Source organism: Plasmodium brasilianum, chromosome 11 (assembly GCF_023973825.1).
Source record: "Plasmodium brasilianum strain Bolivian I chromosome 11, whole genome shotgun sequence".
Classification (NCBI taxonomy): domain Eukaryota; phylum Apicomplexa; class Aconoidasida; order Haemosporida; family Plasmodiidae; genus Plasmodium; species Plasmodium brasilianum.
In genome coordinates this window covers 1172626-1193324 of record NC_090124.1, presented here as the reverse complement: position 1 = coordinate 1193324, position 20699 = coordinate 1172626, and the positions used below count along the sequence as shown (strand labels likewise).

At 26.1% G+C, this 20699-nt stretch overlaps 6 protein-coding genes across 6 annotated transcripts; 4 read left to right on the top strand and 2 right to left on the bottom strand.

Annotated features, from left to right (window-relative positions):
• Positions 1-1617: 1617 nt before the first annotated feature.
• Positions 1618-3880, top strand: MKS88_003723 (sphingomyelin synthase 1; the record flags this gene model as incomplete). The annotated part of the gene is made up of 5 exons (XM_067216841.1): positions 1618-1924; positions 2141-2435; positions 2580-2655; positions 3318-3443; positions 3683-3880. 5 exons carry the CDS (start codon positions 1618-1620, stop codon positions 3878-3880), a joined length of 1002 nt encoding a protein of 333 aa, XP_067072535.1.
• A 1386-nt stretch (positions 3881-5266) lies between these two features.
• On the top strand, positions 5267-6460 carry MKS88_003722 (sphingomyelin synthase 2; the record flags this gene model as incomplete). Its single annotated transcript, XM_067216840.1, has 1 exon — positions 5267-6460. The coding sequence occupies one exon, from the start codon at positions 5267-5269 to the stop codon at positions 6458-6460; it is 1194 nt and encodes a 397-aa protein (XP_067072534.1).
• Positions 6461-7579: 1119 nt separating this feature from the next.
• MKS88_003721 (uncharacterized protein) lies at positions 7580-8767 on the top strand (the record flags this gene model as incomplete). The annotated part of the gene is made up of 1 exon (XM_067216839.1): positions 7580-8767. The coding sequence occupies one exon, from the start codon at positions 7580-7582 to the stop codon at positions 8765-8767; it is 1188 nt and encodes a 395-aa protein (XP_067072533.1).
• A 260-nt stretch (positions 8768-9027) lies between these two features.
• On the bottom strand, positions 9028-13625 carry MKS88_003720 (DNA polymerase 1; the record flags this gene model as incomplete). The annotated part of the gene is made up of 2 exons (XM_067216838.1): positions 9028-13156; positions 13462-13625. The coding sequence occupies 2 exons, from the start codon at positions 13623-13625 to the stop codon at positions 9028-9030; spliced, it is 4293 nt and encodes a 1430-aa protein (XP_067072532.1).
• A 1637-nt stretch (positions 13626-15262) lies between these two features.
• Positions 15263-16507, bottom strand: MKS88_003719 (uncharacterized protein; the record flags this gene model as incomplete). The annotated part of the gene is made up of 1 exon (XM_067216837.1): positions 15263-16507. One exon carries the CDS (start codon positions 16505-16507, stop codon positions 15263-15265), a length of 1245 nt encoding a protein of 414 aa, XP_067072531.1.
• A 1704-nt stretch (positions 16508-18211) lies between these two features.
• Positions 18212-19171, top strand: MKS88_003718 (uncharacterized protein; the record flags this gene model as incomplete). Its single annotated transcript, XM_067216836.1, has 1 exon — positions 18212-19171. One exon carries the CDS (start codon positions 18212-18214, stop codon positions 19169-19171), a length of 960 nt encoding a protein of 319 aa, XP_067072530.1.
• Between the last annotated feature and the right edge of the window lie 1528 nt (positions 19172-20699).

The following is a 20699-nucleotide window of genomic DNA, read 5'->3' as shown; positions in this document are numbered from 1 at the left end:
CGCGCTAATGTAACTACTCAACGGAAGAGCTAATAATCATACTGGAAAATAAATCATTAGATAAATGAACAAGTTTGTGCATGTCTATGTATGTGTGTGAGCATGTCTTTACGCATGTGTTGACGCATGTACGTACGTTATCTGCGCACGTATTCAGGTACCTTATCCACGTACGTATGTGCTTACGTATGTGGGTATAATGTAAGTAATCTAAGTAATCACCTATATGTACATATGAACAATAAAGGAGAAGGGACATAAGTAAAAATTAATACTTAAAATTAGAGATGTTGTTTTGTTTCCTCATTTAACAGTATTCGACGTGCATTTTTATTTTTTGAATTGCCTTTTTCAGTATTCGTTAATTTATCTTTTAATGGGGAAAATGGGAAAAAAAAGGAAAAAAAATAATAAAATAAAATGTGAAAAAATAATACACGTAAAAATAAAAGGTAAAAAAATAAAATGTGAAAAAATAAAAAGTGATAAAATAAGAAGTGAAACAATTAAATGTAAAAGAATAAAAAGTAAATATAACGTCTTCCTAAATTTGTTCTAAATTGCAAAAGCTTTAATATTTTTCAGTTTATACATGTACACTAGTTCAAATTCGAAGCTAACATGAATAAAAAAAAAAAAAAGCTTTTTTTTCTTTTTAATGGTAGCTTTTTCTATTTTCCATTTTACTTTTTTTATTTTCCATTTTGCTTTTTTTATTTTCCATTTTGCTTTTTTTATTTTCCATTTTGCTTTTTCTTTTTTCCTTTTTATTTTTTTTATTTTCCATTTTGCATTTTCTTTTTTCCTTTTTATTTTTTTTATTTTCCATTTTGCTTTTTCTTTTTTCCTTTTTATTTTTTTTTTTTTATTTCTTTTTGTTTTTTTTTCCTACCTTTATATTTAAAAAAAAAGACTATTCAAGTCCATATTAATGATGTAATTAAGGTTAGAATTAACAATTATGTATAAATATATATATATATTTAATTTGAATGTAATTCTTTTTTTTTTTTCTTTTTTTTTCCAAAATTAGAATTTTTTTTTTGTAGTATTAATTTTTAAAGGGCAACTTCAACATTTCTATGTGTGCACATTTTTTTATACATACATTTTCATAATCCAATCTTAACATAAACATTTGGTTGATGTAAAATGTGTGCAACAAAAGTTTAATAAGGATTATAAAATTGCAATTTGTTCTCTCTTTTTTATTTTATTATTTTCTTTTTTTCTTCTTCATATCTTATGTCGTTCAATTTTTTTCACCATTTTTTGTTTTTGTTTTTATTTTTTTGCCTCTCCTTTTTATGTTATTTTATTTTATTGCTTCGCTTTTTTTGTTTTTTTTTTTTCGGCCTCACTTTTTTTGTTCTGATTTTTTTTTTTTTTTTGTCTCTCTCTTTCTCCCCCCTTTTTTACTTCTTTTATCGAATTTTTTTTTATATTTTTTTTTTTTTTTTTCTTCTAACTTTTTTCTTTCTTATTTTTTACATCCGTTGGCTATTCTCTGTTCCTATATTTGAAACACTCTTTCTTCAGTACGAGTTTTTTTTTTTTTTTTTTTTTTTACAATATGAAGATAACATAAAAGGGAATTTGAAAAAAAAAAAAAAAAAAATGACAGATAGAAATAAAAATTTACGCTCTCCATTTAGTAACAGAACATCAAATAATAAAACAGAGAAAACATCTAACATTGGAGAAAATGATACAAACATACCAAAAAGCGAAAATATCGATTTTTCAATTGAAGTAAAAAATTCCTTTAATAAGGATAAAGTTAACAACCATAAGTCAAACATTCATGATGTAAATGATGAGGACTGCAAGCGCATTGCTTCGTTTACAGATAAAGGAGAGAAAATAAAAGATCGTCTGTATACCTCATCTGATATAGAAGATGATGATCTAATAGATAATTTGGGTAATTAAAAGACATTGAAAAAAAGAGAGCAAAAATATACATGTATTTATTTTTTCGTACATGTGCTCATGAAAAAGTGAAGGAGTAGTGTGTTCTTTTGCTATAGCATATAAGGAACGTTCGATCTTGAAATTAAAGGAAAAATGCATCCCCACGTACATACATCAGTACATAAACACATGCATACACGCGTACATACACTTTCCCACCTTTTAGACGACTATTTCTCAGGGAGTAATGACAACATAGGAATGAAACAAGTGAAAAACTCATCAGCAAGAAAAAGAATATATAGAGTTTTTTATATTCGTTTATTTTATGCACTATTATTAGGTATATTTGGAGTACTAATGCAATGCTATTTTATAATACTAAGTGACAGTAATTATACAATGGGAGATGCACCCTTAAAAGATAGAATTCATGAAATATTTAATGAGTTACCTCCTTACTTGAATACAAGAACTATTAATGGATGCATTTTATTTCTTTTAATTTTTACTCTGATAAGGTTTGGATTGTTTTTTCCCTTTTTATTATCAGTAACTATGTTTACTAGATTGACATTGATGTTATCTTGTTTTTATTGTGTAAGATCTATATTTATATATGTTACCACTTTACCTTGCCCTATATCTACATGTCAACCATTAAGGAATAAAAGCTTATTTGAAAATTTACACGCAGCATATCTAATAATTACATCACAAGTATATGAGTGTACTGATTTAGTAATTTCTGGGCATACGGCTTTTACAACTATATTGAAATACTTTTGGTTTTTTTATGATAAAAATGTTTATATAAAAGTGGTTATATTCTTTTATTGTTTATGTATATATGCTGTAATAACAATATCGAGATTTCATTACACAGTGGATGTATTAATGGGGTATGTATTCGGAGCATCCTTCTTTCTCGTATATCATTGGATACTCGACATTGCCGCCAAACGGTATGCCATACATAGATCCTTTTATGCTAAGGTATTATTAACACAGGAAAATAAATGAGGAAATTTTGAGGTCCAGACACATACACACAAAAAAATAAAATAAAACTGAAAATAAAAATGAAAATAACAATAATAATAAAAATGAAAATAACAATAATAATAAAAATGAAAATAACAATAATAATAATAATAATAATAATAACGATTGTGATAAAAATGAAAAGAACAATAATAATAATAATAATAATAATAACGATTATGATAATGAAAAGTTTTATTTAAATGCATTGGGAGAGATAAAAACGCACCATAAAGAAATAAAATTTAAGTTATTTAAACATCCTTTGCATGATTCATATATGCCTCATTTGTCTTATACTTATAGTAATATTTTCCCTTCATTTTGTCGCCCTCATTTTACTTTTTTTTTTTTTCCAGAATTCTGGGTATTTAGGATCTTTTACTGATAGATGTAAGTTGCATAATTTGTTCATCTGGTTAATCGGAAATTTAGAGGCACTTGACCACAGATTAAACGTCGCGGTCTCGTATGATAAAGAATGGGTAAGTCTGCAAAGTATATATCTATGTATATATAAGTACATAAATACATACATATATATCTGTGTATGAGCATGCGCGAAGATAAGCATTTATACTCATATATATGTACAAAGAAATATAGATGTATATATGAGCGCATAAATTTTTCCCGTGAGAACGCATTTGCCGCTTGTTAGCATTATGTAAGAATGTTAAGATAAAAACATGTGCAACCTATTTATCTAAATTTTTTTCTTCAGAGCTCTTTTTGTCCATGCAAACCAGTGAATTCAAAAAGTCTAATAATTCGAAAAAAATCTGTGAACAATGAAGAATACTACGATTTTAGCGAACATTTTTATCATTCATATGCAGGAAACGGGACCATTAGTTTATCAACCATAAAATATATACTACATAAAATTAAATGCAATCGCGGAATAAGAAATAAGAATTAATTTGTGAAGCCACTTATGTATATATATTACTATGCAGACGCTTATATATTACTATATATGCGCATATATACTTGTACATGTATGCATATATATTTCTACATATACGCATATATATTACTATATTTACGTATATATATTATTGCTTATATATATATGTATCAATGCAAGCTTGTCAATTTATTTGTCATTTTTTCAAAACAATTCATAAAATGTAATTAATTTTTTTTTTTTTTTTTATTTTAAACGCTTTCTCACAATGAAAGAAGACAAAAAAGTTTGTTGAGATGATTAATAATTAATATCATGTTTGATGTATTTTAAAATTAATATTCGATGTTTCATATAATTTTTTCTTTTATTTTGTTTTTCATATTTGGTCATTATAGTTAATATATATTCATACAATTATGTGTTCGAATATATATATACTCATACATTCTTAATGTATATATATACTTCCTTTTTGATTTATTTGACATTTTTATGAATTTCTTTTAAATTAAACCCTTTTTAATTTTCATTTTAAATGTTTACATTACAAAATATGCTTGTCTAAATAAAACATGTCGTTAATGTTATCATATAAATGTTTACGTATATATGTACATATAATAACCTAATTTTTTATAGGCTTATTATGAAGCATTAATCTATGCATTTCCTTTCGATTTACACAATTTTTTGCCTCTTCTATTTTGTTAAAATATAAGACTTCAAAAACGTTACATATATATATATATATATATATATATAATTATTATATAATATGTATTTTTTTTTTTTTTTTTGCATGGGCTAACTTTTTGTATATGTGTATTACACATAAAAATATAAATTTATAAATGTGTAATATGTAAATACGCACATACGTATATACACACATGTATACATACACCTGTATATATACAAATATACCCCTAAAAAAAAATATATATATATACATACGCACATATATATATATATATATATATATATATATACGTATATAAGTATAAACATATGTATATATAAACAAAAACAAAAAAGCAAACTTCAGCTCTACAGGGCTTGTTTTTTGTATATACCAAAAATATGAACTGTTCGGAAACAAAATTGTAAAATTTGTAGTACATATAATAAGGCATGCATACGTAATACTGCTTAAGGAATGATTTAATTATAAGCTTTCTTTTTTTTTTTTTTTTTTGTCATTTTTTTGTCATTTTTTTGTCATTTTTTTTCTTCTTTTTTACTTCTTTTTTTTTTCCTCTTTTGTTCTTCCCAAGTAAATAAATTATCGAATAATTGAAAAAAAAAAAAAAATAAAATAAGCAAAAGGACTAAGGGAAAAAGACAAACGAGCGAAAGCACAAAAGGGAAAAATTTTTGTAATGAAGAAAAGCCAAAATGGACATTGACAAATTAGACAAAAATTATGATTTTGCGTCAACAGAAAATGAAGATAGCAAAGATTACACTAGAACAAATAATTATCAAATAAATATTGAGCGGAAGACGAGTAACATATCTATATTACTAAAAGAAACAATATATGACAAAAAGGAGTTAACTGAATGGAAATTGTTTAAGATATTACTTATGAAATTAATGTTCGCATTAATATTTTTATTGATTTCATTGATTATACAAGGTTTTTTAATGATATATAGTGACTCGTACTATAAAAGATACACAAAACCGCTAAGCGATCGAATACACAGTTTTTTTGAAGAACCACCAACATGGGTTTCCTATAATTTGTCAAATAATTTAATAGCTGTGTTAACACTAGCATTTCTTCAATTAATTTTATTTAACAGTATATATCTATCCTTAGCTATTGTTTGTCGATTTTTATATATGCTTGGCTTTTTTTATATTTTAAGGGGCATACTTATATATGTCACTTCTTTACCTGCAACGTTAGAGACATGTTTGCCTGTAGAAAAAGGGAATTTAGCATTTAATTTATTACAAATAATTAAAATAAATATGAATTTAGTTTATGTATGTTCAGATTTAATTATATCTGGTCATTCATTTTCAACAACGATATTTTTATTGTTTTCTCTTTGTTATATGAACAATATCCTATTAAAAATAATTATATCTTTTTTTTGTTGCGTTATTTATGCATTCATAATTATTGGGTTTATACATTATACATCTGATGTATTGTTAGGATTCCTTTTTGCCATTTTTATTTTTACCTTTTATCATATAATGCTTGATTTGTCTTCCCATTATTATTTATTTTCCGAAATATTTGAAGTTAAAATTATTTCAAATAAAAAAAATTCTCAGGCAAAACCATTTTTTTTAAGATTTTTTTATACCAGAATTTTTTTGAAAATTATACCCTTTTTGGAAGGATTAAATTATACATTAGATTATGCAATAAACAAAAAAACTGACAAGTCTACTTTTTGTAATTGTGAAAATAATTATAACAGTGATGAACCCTTATGTTCTTTTCGAAAATCATATAAAGAAAATAAAATATCTCTCCATTGTTCGGATCATATATTTCATGCATATGCTGGAGATGGCAACATTAATTTTTTATTATTCAAATTTTTAAGAAATGTTAAAAGGGAATAGTCTTTTTTTTTTTTTTTTTTTTTTTTTTGTACGTGCTTTTATATTTAAATATATTCTGTATGTTCGTAGGGTGTATACATATGTATATATGGCCCATGTGCTATAAACTTTTCATTTACTCATATTAATTCCATTTGTCTCATATTTTTATTGTGTATCTTTGTTTTTACATAAATCAGAAGCTCTTTTTAATTTATCATTTTTTGTTTGCTTCAAAGAGGGATACTTGTTTGTGTATATGTAAGTACAAGCTTATATATATATACATATATATATATTTACATATATGTTGTATGTATAATAAAATTTTAAAAAATTTTAGTAAATGACAAAAAAAAAAAAAAAAAGTAAAAAATAACATTAAATTAACATTTTAATTTTTTTTTTTTTTTTAATAAGCAAATTGTTGTTCTATAATGCAATGAATATTTTAAAAAACCCATTTTTTTATAAATTATAAGAGTAGTCATTTTTCCATCAGAACTTCAACTGTTTATGGGAATTTCTTTTTTCATTTAAATTGGCATGCATATACTAAAAAAAAATAAAATTCTTTCAAAGTTATTGGAAAATGGGAATGTTTAAATGTTGACTAAGTGATAAATATATAAGTACATAACTTTGTATGCCCACATTAATATATGCATTTATGTATGTCTGTCTGTATTAGCATGTCTGCTCTTTTCGCCCGTCCTTGAGAATTCGGAACAAATGATGATTTAAAATCCCAAGAACATAGATTAACTAGTATGACGTAAAAGGCAACGTCAAATGGATAAGGATGCAAAAATGTATACATATGTATTAATGTAAAATGTATATATATGCATTGAAACAGGTAAAATTATTATACATATGATTGAACTACCCATGGGTACAAATTACCAATTTAAAATGAGGGCATAGCAGACTGAAATATTGTGAGATTCCCAACACTATGCGTGTTGTATTTTTATTTTTATTTCGTTATTTTATTTCATTATTTTATTTTGTTATTTTATTTCGTTATTTTATTTCATTATTTTATTTCATTATTTTATTTCATTATTTTATTTTTTATTTTATTTCAATATTTTATTTTTTATTTTATTTTATTTTTGGTAAGATCATAGGTAAGAAATGGAAAATGATAATACAAACGCAAGTTTTTCATTCGATATGCTTGATATTATGATGATTAGCAACAATGATGGATGTGCAAAAAGGGATGAGAAAATAATTTGGAGGAATAATGATAAAAATGATGAAAGAATAAATCAGAGGGATAATATAAAGAAAAATACATTAGATGAAATAGAGGATAGAACACCTTTCTTCGTTTCACAAGATAATAATGAAATACCGAGTAGAAGAAGACAAAAGAGCAAAACTCCTAATATGAAAAAAATACGAAAAAACAAGGCAATAAATGAATCTAAAAAGAATGATGATATGTTGTTTCTTGAGGACATATTTAATGATAACAAAAGAGATAAATTGCACAAACGGGAAAAAAAGAAAAAGAGAAAAGCTGAAAGTGTTTCTAATAGTAATATATCCATAAATAGTTATTTGGACATTTTCCCATCTCCAGAAGATCTAAATGAGGCGCTGCTACCAAATGAATTGACAGACAGTAGTATTTCAAAAAAAAAAAAGACCTTAAAACATAGTGGACTGGTAAATGATACAAAGGAGTTGAGTTCACATGTTAGTATTGAGAACACAGAAAATAGTACAAATTGTAATAATATCTATTTAAACAAAGTTAATGTTAATGAAAATATTAATTTTATTCATACTGATAATATTGATGAGAAATTAGCCAAAATAAATGATATTGATGAAGATTTATTAGTGGCATTTGGTATGGAATGTCCAAATTGCAAATATTACCTAAAGGAGCTGACAAGAAGAAACTACATGAACTTTTGCTCCTTAAGTGAATATATAAATGAAGGGGAGAAGGACCTTCTTTTATTGAAGCATAAAAAGATTGAAGAGTTGGAAAATAGGAATAAATTACTATTACAGAAAATGGAAAAATTAAAAAATGAAAATAAATTTTTAAATAGGAAACTAAAAAAATTTACGTCGAGCTTAAATGAATTGAACTCCAATTTTAGTAAGTTAATGGAAGAAAATAAATTATTAAAAGACACAAACAACGACTTAAATAAGAAGTTAGAAGTAGATAACTCATTAAATTATACATTCAAAAATAAAGGCAATCAAAAGAGAGCATCTTCCCCTTATGAAAAGGAAAATTTATTACAAAACGATTTTGAAAATTCCATAGATAATGAACTATTTAACGAGTTTTATTAAAAAAAAAAAATAAAAAAATGAACAAATAAATAAATAAACAATATTAAATAATAAATAATAAAATAAAGGGGTAATAGTATGTGCGCGCCGTATGTATATACATACCTATGTATACATACACTCGCATTTGCACATGCACATTTTGACATGCTTCATATAAGCTATAAAAACAAAGGAGATGCTTCTAATAAAAGGGAAAACACACCAGTACTTGAGTAAACATGTCGTTTGCAGAATTAGAGTATTGTATGTTAGATCTGTTAGGAGGACTGCTTGTAGTAACGGCCAGTTTCCACTTTAACTGGTAAGGTAAAGTTAAATTTTCGAAAGACTGTGTTCATATTATTTGACGAATTATAGAATTCCACATTAGAATCACTGGGAGTCATTTTATAATTATGATTATTTATTATTTTAAAATTTTCTATGTATGTTTGTATGGAAATATTATCATGCATATAATCAAATAGTAGCATTAGTCTATCAGTTGTATTAGTATAATGAATTAAGTTATAAAAAGAATTTTCTAAAACAGGTTTTAATAGTTGTATAATAAAATTACTGGATGTCTGTTCAGTTTCTAATAATAATTCATCATGAACTTGCAATATTAATTTTGCTGTTTTTAGATGTTTTTCATTTTGAGTAATTAATAAAGGGTCAATATTATTAATTTTTAATAACCTTCTATTTTTATAAATATTATGATATAAAATAGAAAAACAAGATAATAAAGAAAATTTCATAATATCTGCTGCACATCCTTGAATTGGTGTGTTCATACTAATTCTAAATTTATTTTTTAAAGTTGGAGGTATAACTCTTTTTCTTCCAATTAATGTATAAACGCAATTCATATTTTTAACTAATACCTTTTGCATTTGCAGAAATTTATATACATTGGGAAAATAATTAAAAAAACTATCAATTAAGTTACTAGCTAAATTATCACTTATTAATAAACTTTTAGCTAACCCATTTTCGGTTTGACCATATAATATTCCATAAATTACTGTTTTTGTCATCCTCCTTAATTCGCTAGTTACTTCATTTGAATTGAATAGTACTTTAGCTGTTTCGACAAAAACATCACTATAATTTAGCAGCTTCAATAGGTGCAAATCAAAACTTAGATAAGCCATAACAAACAATTCCATTTGTTTATAGTCAAAAGTAATCAAATTTTGTTTTTCGTAAATTTGTGCATGGTTCATCGTTAATGGGTTTCCTCTTTCATTTGCTTCTTCATTTTCATGTGCATTGTGCCTTTCGCTTAATGTTTTGGAACCTTCCTGGTGCAGTTGTCCACGTGTTCCTCCGTTTATTCCATCCCTGCTCATCCGGTTACTACTCCTCTCTTCCTTGCTCATCATGTGTCCATCTATCCCGTTTCCACTCATTCCCCCCTCTCCCTGTAACGATATAGCACAGCGAAATCTCGAATGAATGTTCTGCAGGTTGGGTTGATCACAAGATAACCTACCAGTTGATGCACCTATCTGATTGAAATTGCAGTGAATCTTGTTCGTATTTTTTTGTATATATTTCGGCAAATTTTCAATATAATTCTGAAATAATTTTTTGGACTCTCTATACAATTTTACATTATTAATAATTTTTTTAATTTTTTCTTTTTTATTTTTTTCTATGTACATATTTTTTTCTATTTCATCTACAATAAGTTTCAACATTTTATTATTTGTTTGAAGGGTTTTATTTCTTTTCATTTCGTTTATCGTATTATTAAGACTAGACATTTTTATTTTCCCGACCATGCTACTGTTCAGATTAGCATATTCACTGCTTATGACGTTGTTCACCGGGTTTCTATTTTTATATGTTTCCTTAGCCCCATGGTAAAAATCATTCTTATCATTATTAGAGGAATTCAGAGCTTTACCTTCACTCAAAAATTTACTTTCACTCAAAGATTTACTTTCACTCAAAGATTTACTTTCACTCAAAGATTTACTATCCTGGTCAACGTTATCTACATTTTCATTATCGTAGTATTCGTTACCTCCTTCACTTTTCACTTGTTCACGTTGCACAAGCTCACCAGTTGTAATTACTTCTTCCATGCCGACTCTTTGACTATTAGAGACAAGATTAAGCAAATGTTTGTATATTAACGAAGAAACCTGCTTAGACGAATTCAAGTTTACGTTGCACTCACATAATTCTTCTATTTCGTTTTTATATATCTGTGGATTTTCGGAATTTTTTTGAATTTCAATTATTTTTCTCTGGTTTAAAAAAATTCCACTTTTCTCAATCTCACTAATACACAGTATTAACGATTGTTCTATTTTTATATAAATGTTTAACAAATTTTTATTCACTTCAAATTTGCTTATTAAATAATTGAACATATCAATCAGACAACAATTTCGTGTAATGCAATAGCATATCATGTCCTCTTTGGTTATATCTTGTATACTTCTTTTATTTCTGAATGCAATCTTTTTAATGTTCTTTAAGTCTTCCACATGCACTGGCGTAAAGCTCAAGCGATTCTCTTTTTCTTTACTCGGCTTATTCTTCTTTGCGCATTTAACCAAGGAGGAGGTTTTACCTGTTTCTTCTACGATTGCACCTGAAGCTGCAACTCCTCCTACGGCTGTTTCCACTTCTGCTTTTACGTCTGCTTCCATATCTGCTTCTACTTCTACACCTACCTCCTTAGCGCCATTGCATTTATTGTTGTTACTCCATTCTGTGTACTGTTTCACCCTTACTTTATCACTTCTTTTATTGCTACGTTCTCTATTCCCCTTTCTGCTTTTCTCTTCCTTCATTTTTTGATATTTCCCCCAACCAAAAATTCCATATTTTCCTGAAAGGACGTCCGAAAATTCTGGAGGCATTGTTGAAAAGTAAGAAAAATATTGTCGTACACTTCTTGTGAATTCGTTCGTGGCATATGTCGTTTCGTTTACTCTGTCATGCACTTTCTCATTTAATTCGTTACTCACTTTATAATTTATTTCGTCATTCACTTTCTGATTTACTTGTTCATGCATTCTTCCGGTTAAATATGCACTAAACACATTTTGTAATTTTTCTCCTCTTTGAACTAATTGCAGTAGTGGGCTTACAATATAAATATCAAATACGTTACTAATGATTGGTAGTTCAACATTTAAAATTTTAAATACGTGTACTAGCGTTTTGTAATCGTACATAACGTATAAGAACGGCTGAATAGTATCATGAGAATTTTCCTCTTGTTCCCCCGTATTTGCAAAATTTGCATGCATGCACTCACTTAGCTTTTGAATCAGTTTTTCATTGTTTTTCAGCTCGTTCAGGTTAACAGTAAAGAAAAAGATGCGCTCTCTCTTACACTCATAGATGTAGTTCGGACTATAATTTTTGCTAAAATTATATTCATCATTTGGGTTTTCCCTATTACTCTTTTGAGAAATTTTCATATCTTCTATTTTACTATAAGCTCCATTTACATCCTTTTTAATGGAATAATTTATTACATAATTACTTACCATGTCCTCTTTTTTTCTTTTTTTTTTTTTTGATATATTTTTTCTACTACTGCTTATTATGTCTTCATTAGAGTTGATTCCTTGTAGGTTACTTGTTACATAGGTTTGTTTTTTACAATCTTTTTTTTTCATTTTACTCATCATCATTTGTATACCTCTACCTGTATTGACTTTGTCAGTCGTTGTCTCACCAATGATAAATGTTGTATCTCTTGCGTTAAGATATGCACGTCTTTGTTGGTTGCTTGGGCACATGGACTTCCCATTCTGCCGCTTGTCATAGGTAGTTGTCTTCTGATTATGATCATCGTTCGTTCGTTCAGCATTTGATCGTTCATCGTTCGTTCGTTCAGCATCTGTTCGTTCATCGTTCGCTGGCTCATCTTTCTTTAATTTATCATTCGTTAGTTCATCATCAATTCGTTCCCCCTTACTCCATTCCGCCTTTTTGTTTATATTTCCCAAAATTTTAGAAAACTTGTAGTTATCAAACTGTTCTAATATACCCCAAAGATTTGCATCTCCATCAGGCACAACCACATGAATTGTTAAGTTTGTAGGTAAAGAAAAACACTTAGACTTGTACTTGTCTTGGTTAATTTCAGGAAACCAACTTAAATAAATTTTTATAAACCTTTTCCATTTATCCAGTGTAATATTACATTCACTACTATCTAATACAACTAAATCGTTATTATTGATACATGTATTTAATGTGTTATTATATTTATATTTTGATAAGATCGCAAGCAAGGAATGTAACGCTTTTATTTCTTCAGATATGTCCTTTTTCTCATTTAACATATGAAACAAATAATTGTAATTTATGGAATGATAATAATAATTATTCCTGTTTTTACTTATATAACTATTATTCTGAACACTCCTACAATTCAATCTCAAAATCTTAGTGTTCTTTATTAAAATGGGAAATAATTTCATTTTCTCATTTTAAACCAGGTATTTTCGATAATATTTACCAAAATGGGATACTAACTAGGAAGATGCCTTTTCTTTTTTTCTTTTTTCTTCTTTCTTTTTTTTTTTTTTTTCCCCCGTTATCGACAAAATTTAGCATTCTTTGTATTGTGCATTTTTGCTTCGTTTATATTTTACATATATTACATTTTGCACATTTTTTTATACATTGTTTAATTTCGTACATGTTTGCAATTATTCGTTTAGACCAACGCCCGCGGTGGACACACATCATCAGACGCCGAAAGCGCCCCGAATACACGCGAGTGCTTCAATCCAAGACAACAATCAATCACAGCCATGTCCTGCAGACCTGCCGCAACAAATCCTCGCCTCATCGCGCTGGGCCATGCGACCGGACCGGGCACTCCGATCATGCACGATACGGCAAAATCAGGACCAATCCTCCAGCGTCATCACTACTACGCGAGCATCGTCATGTACACGATCGCAACACAGATGAGGACATTGTGTTACTATTTTATTCCATGCATCAAGTGTACAAGATGTTTAAGCTCTAATAATTTTTAACTGTTTTTCCGGAAATAGCCTTGTTCATACTTTTTCTGTTCCGAATTTGATAAAGCTACCACGGAGCGAGCAAGAAAGGGAAAAAAAAAAAAAAAAAAAAAAAAAAAAAAAAAAAAAAAAAAAAAAAAAAAAAAAAAAAAAAGAAAAAAAAGAAGAAAAAGAAGAAAAAAAAAAAAGAAAAAAAAGAAGAAAAAAGAAAAAGAAAAAAAAGAAGAAAAAAGAAAAAGAAAAAAAAGAAGAAAAAATAAAAAAGAAACAATTTATCAAAAGCTCTACACTATATATCTAAACCAGCTGGAAATAAAATTCGCAAAAAACTAGTTGATACAAGCGAATGAATATTTTTATCAATTTATGTAAAATAATTTTGCAAAGGTTGTAATCATCACTGGTTTTCCTTTAGCTGCTGTAGGGGAACATGCGAATATCATAACCTGTTAAACATCATGTTAATCGCCATGTTATACAGTATATTAAATATCACCCATTCGTTTTTCCAGCATTTTATGTATGTCTTCGATGGATTCGTTTAGTAGAGATTGTTATCATTGTATTTCTGTCAACGTGCACACATATATAAAGATGGGCGTGCATGAATATAAGCCCACATATATGTAGGTATCATACATATATATGCGCCTTATATGGGTACGCATATCCATACTTTTTACCTTTTTCTCTCGTATATTTTGTTCTTTGCATATGTGTCCTTTCACTTAGGACATTTTATTACATATTAATTAGGAACAAAAAAAAGTTTACTTTAAACAAATGAGACATTCAAAATTGAAATTTTTTTATTCGTATTATATTTTAAGGGCCTCTGATATAAGCTTTTAATAACATGCAAATAGAATAGTAAAATAGGATAATATATTAAAAATGAAAATTTAAAAAATGAAAAAAAAAAAAAAAAAGCAGCCTCCGCGGGTTACATACGTATAAAAACATATATATACATATATACACATATATACACATATATACACATGTATGCACATACATACACATGCGCATATATGTATGTACAAGCGTAACTTGAAAACAAAATTTCGTTTTATCGAAACATGATTTTAAAAAGAAAAAAATACTGAAAAAATTATAAATTTGAAGGGACCACAAACTTGACAGAGTTACAAATTTGACGGACTACAAATTTGAGAAGATTAAAAAATGGGAGATAAAAAAATAATGATATAGCAAAAAATGAAAAAAGGAATTGTGTAATTAATAAACGAAAACATAGCACGACAAACAATTTTGGTGTTCAAAAAATATAAAAAAAAGGCTACAAACAAGACAATGTCAAATGGGTGGTATATATCAATGGAATGGTACGTTATATGTATATATATATGCATGTACATATTATACATATATAACGTAATACCTTGTACCCACGGATTAACGAAAACATATGGAATGAGATAAAAACAGACACAATGTTATTACATGTAACAGAGGTGCAAAAATTATGTTACTGTTATAACTCTATGTTCCTTTTCGGAAAATAAAAAACAGAAACTAAGTCGTCAAAGAATGAGGAAAACAACCCTTTATTGGTATTGTTAGCATTTTTATTATTATTATTATTAGAATCCTCTTCATGGTCTTCACTATCCTCAACGGCCTTTTTTATATCATCAGCTAATACTGCGCTTAATGTTTGGGTTGTGTTATAATATTCCTTATCAAAAAAATTCGTTAATTTTTCCTTTGAGTCAGATAAGTGTTCTTTAAATTCTACATATTTTTGCACTATTTTCCTTGGGTTTTGTGAGAGAACATTAACTAAAGCAAAATTTTTAGACATACTGTAAAATGATGTAGGAGATGATTTACTACTATCATCAAAGCTATCATATTCATTATACTGTTTATTATTATTCTTACTGTTTCTTCCTGATCTTCCTTTTTCATAGTTTTCGGTGTTTTGATGATTACTGTTACTACTGTTGTTGTAATGATCATTTTCGTTATATCCATCCCCCTCGTTGTGACCGTTTGTTAGATATTCATCTCCACCCCTATGTGCTTCTAATAGTTCATAATCTAAATCTTCATCAATGTCTAAATTCTTTGTTTCTTCAATGTCTTTACTGTTTTTTTTAATACACTTTTCTCCATGAATTGATTTAAAACATGTTTTACTATAAAAAGGACTATTTTGTAAAAGCTCATCTTTTTTTTTCAAAAAATTGGTTTCTTCCTTTACATAATTAAAATAACTATCATAATTTTTAATTATTTTGTTACTATTATTATTATTGTTTAATATATTTACTCTAATATCTTTTAAGTTAAAATATCTATTGTTAAATTCAATTAACAAATCATCTATATCGTTTATATTTCTATTTTTATTACCAAGTGACAAAAAATTCTTGTTGTCATTTACTGATAACACTTTATCATTGATCATAGGAAAAAGATTTTGAATATCTTTTAAATCTTCTTCACTTAATGTATTCTTTAGTATTTCTTGTAGTGAATATAACTGAGCTTTTTTGTCTTCTATTCTTTGTTTTCTATATAATTGGCAACATTCATTTTTGTTAAAATTGTTTGTATACTTAAATATATAACAGTTATAAAATATGGGCTCCTTAAAAATGTTCATGTAATGACACCTATGATAACTATTGTTTTCATCATCATAGCTGATATTCAAACAGCTTATTTTAAAAAAATTAAAAATTAATAAAATGAGTATCGTTGCCACTGTCATACTTTCCTCATTTGCCATTTATACAAAGAAAAAAAAAAAAAATTAAAAGAAAAAAAATTAAATTATATACAATGATGCTGAATTAAATGAAGCTGAATTAAAAGCGGTGGAATTAAATGAAAAAAAATGATATAAAACATAGCAATGGGAAAAGAAGAGGAGGAAAAACAAAATCTACAAACGTTATGTTATGTGTAACAAAATGTACATACATTTGTATATATCACAAATGCATATGAACAAACGTAAAGGTGTACATGTTCCTCAAACATTTGTGGCAGTAATGAAACTATTACGATGAAAAATATAGAAACTGTTCTTTTTTTTTTTTTTTTTTCTCTAACAGCCACGAAAAAGGGGAAAAAAAATTACATATACGTTGTACGTATATATATACATATGTATGTACATATATCTGTGTATATTTCATTATATACATATATGCATGAATGTAAACACACACATATGTTTATATATGTACACAGAAATAGTAAAAACAGTTGTACATTTATCTATGAAGTCAAAAGTTTCAATTTTTTTTTTTTTCTCAAACAATTTTACAATCAAAAGAGCTGTACACAACTAAAACTTGGACATGTTCACAAAAAAAAAAAAAAAAAAAAAGGGATTATAATAAAATAATTATATACACAGTATATCATTAGCAGGAAAGGTATATATATATATATATATATATAATTTATTGACGGCTAAAAATTGTAGGTGCATGCGTAACGAAAAGAAAAAAATTAAATTCTTTGAAAATAAAAAAATAAAATGAAAATTATTAACGAGTTTTTAGGCGGAAAGAAGGTTCAACAGATTTTAGTACAGTGAACAAATTTCAGTGAAATGAAGATTGAAGAAGTGTACAATTAAGTATAGAAATGTGTTTAAATAAATATATACATATGTATATATTATTCATATATGATGATAAAATAGAACGAACATATTGTAAGAAAGAAGGAAAAGCCCTTTTTAATCGTGAAAAATTTACAAAAAGAGCTTCAAAAATTATTGCAAAAAGTACAAAACACGTAAGAAAAAAAAAAAAAAAAAAAAAAAAGTGTCATAGGTAAATTATTTTTTTACCTATTATTTTATTTTATTTTATTTTTTTTTATTCCATCTTGCACAATGAAAATATGTAAAAGGAGGTAGTCGTCAAATAAGGAGTAAAATATTAGGGCACACCACCTATGTTCGTAAAATAGAATTAGTCAGGTATAGAATTACATATATATAAGTATATGATAAAAATAGTCGGAAGGCGAAGAAAAGAAAAGTTTCACAGGAAGTTGACTACGAACACCCATATATACACATAAATATATGTGTATATATAAACGAGTAAGTACGTTTGAAGAAATTTTAATTTAAGCTCTTACACATTTTTTAAAAAAAACACCTAAGGAACAAGTGAAGATTTTGGATAAACGCCAAAAAAAAGTTTTTTTTTTTTTTTTTTTCAAGCAGAAAAAAAATAATAATTAAATATATAAACATGTAATATACATTTATATGATATAGAAATATTTAATACACCCATATATAGTGCGGAAATATATAATATACATATATATGGTATAGATATACATAATATATGTGCACACATTTGCAAATTCAGCCTGTTCGGAGAGTTAAAATGAAATTGAAGTTTCTAGTAAGTGATGGCATTTTAAAAAGAGAAAAAAAAAAAAAATGTGTAATTTTATGGTGCTATGTAATAATTTATGCTTGTTAAAAAATTACAATGGATGTAATAAGAAGATATTTTCTGATAAAGAAAAATGGAATAACATGTTAAGTTTTAAAAAAGGTTATAAAAATTGTTCTGACAGTAGCTTCATCGGAAACAACATATATGTTGACAACTCAAAAAGAAAGAATTTACATAATAGAAAGGCAAATTTTATTAATTTCGCAGGTATTAGTAAGAGGAACAGAAGTGAACAAGGAAAAGGAAGATCATCATTTTTAGTAAATGACAATTTATTTTATAGTCATATAATTTATAAATTGGTTCAAAAAAAAAATAAAAAGGATCAGAATTATATTTCTAACGATTTCTTCTACCACTTAAATAAATTTCACCTACATTTTGTGAACAATTATTTTAATGAATTTTACTTAAGATTTACCAAGACATCCAAAATATTTTTCGTTGTGTTATTTAGCTTGTCCATATTCTTAACATGTTTTTTAATAACATCTTCCAATTATTTAGAATATAACATAATACTCAAGTATCATATAAAGTTTCTTTCTTTGCTTTTTTCCTTTTTTTCATCATATTACTTAGGATTACAAGTTACCAATTACTATTTTACGAATAATGCTTATTATTTGTATACTTTTTATTTTTTGGTTAGTTCAATTTTTTCCATTTTTATGGCGGATTATGATATATGGGCATCCTATTACTTTCTTAATTTAAATTTTTTATTTTTTCTAGCTATTAATTATTATAATATGTTTTTAAATAGGTTGCCAAGTTATTTATTTAAAAATGTGAACAGAGTAATTTACTTTTCCCTTTTGTCAAGTTATTTAGCAGTAAACAAAGGAAAATATATTGAAAACAATATTGAAATATTACGAGATGAAAATGTGGATATAAGTTTTTTCAAATTGTTTAAAATAATTCCGTACATCTTTTAAAAAACCAAAAAATCTAACGTTCAAGAAGTGCGTAATTCCTGCAGGTGTGCATGTTCATATGTCACTGTACGCACGTATGCATAATTTATAAGTGTGTGCACGAACAAGTCCTTACATATATATATTGAGGTGATATGATGCATAAACTTATGATATAATACATAAATGCATATTTATACATTACTCTTGTACCTGCTATTTTGTAATTCACCCTTTTATTTGTAGTGGTAAACACTGCGAATTTTTAAGTGCGTACAAAAGAGAAAAATAAATTAAATAAATAAATGAACAAATGAAAGAATAAATAAATGAATGAATAAATGAACAAATGAAAGAATAAATAAATGAATAAATAAATGAACAAATGAAAGAATAAATAAATGAATAAATAAAAGAACAAATGAATGAATAAATAAATGAACAAATGAAAGAATAAATAAATGAATGAATAAATGAACAAATGAAAGAATAAATAAATGAATAAATAAATGAATAAATAATTGAACAAATAAATGAACAAATAAATGAACAAATAAATAAATATATTATTAAAACGTCCAAAGTGTTCTATTTATGCTTTTATAGGTGTATAAAGTAAGCGAGCTGTTGAAACTTTATAGACTTTCAAAAATAAACTGAAAAAAAGAATAAAAAAAAAAAAAAAAAAATTACGTATTTTTATTTCTTATAAAATGAAAATCACTTGTGCCCGAAGATAGCAGTGAACATGTAGAATACGTGTATATTTGTATGTGGGAACGCGAATATATATATGAATATACATATGTATATACATACATATATATATTTATATATATACGTTGCGGAAGAATTATAAAAAGGCAAAGTAGGGGATAGACGATGTCACTTTATACAAGTTAAAAGCACTTTTTTTTTTTTTCCATAAAAGGAAACAAAAAAATAAAGAACTTGCGAAATGTGAATTTTTTTTTTTTTTTTTCTCTCCTTTTATTATAACAATTATTGATGTTAGGGATATGCATTTTTATTTTACCATAAATTCTTCTTTTCCAAAGTTTAATTGAAGCTATTTTTTTTTTTTTTTGGAGTTAAAAGATCTTTTTATGTTATGTTACTACATCATGCAGTTTTACTTTTTTCTTCATTTTTTGAAGCGTCCTTTTACGTATTGTTGTTTATTTCTATATACAAATGTATGTATACATAAATACATGTATATATAAATATATGTATATATAAATACGTATATATATAAATACGTGTATATATATAATACGTGTATATATAAATATATGTATATATAAATACGTATATATATAAATACGTGTATATATATAATACGTGTATATATAAATACGTGTATATATAAATACGTGTATATATAAATACGTGTATACATAAATACATGTATATATAAATATATATATATATAAATATAAGTATTTATAAATACGTGTATACATAAATACATGTATATATAAATATATATATATAAATATAAGTATTTATATATACACGTATATATAAATACATGTATATATAAATA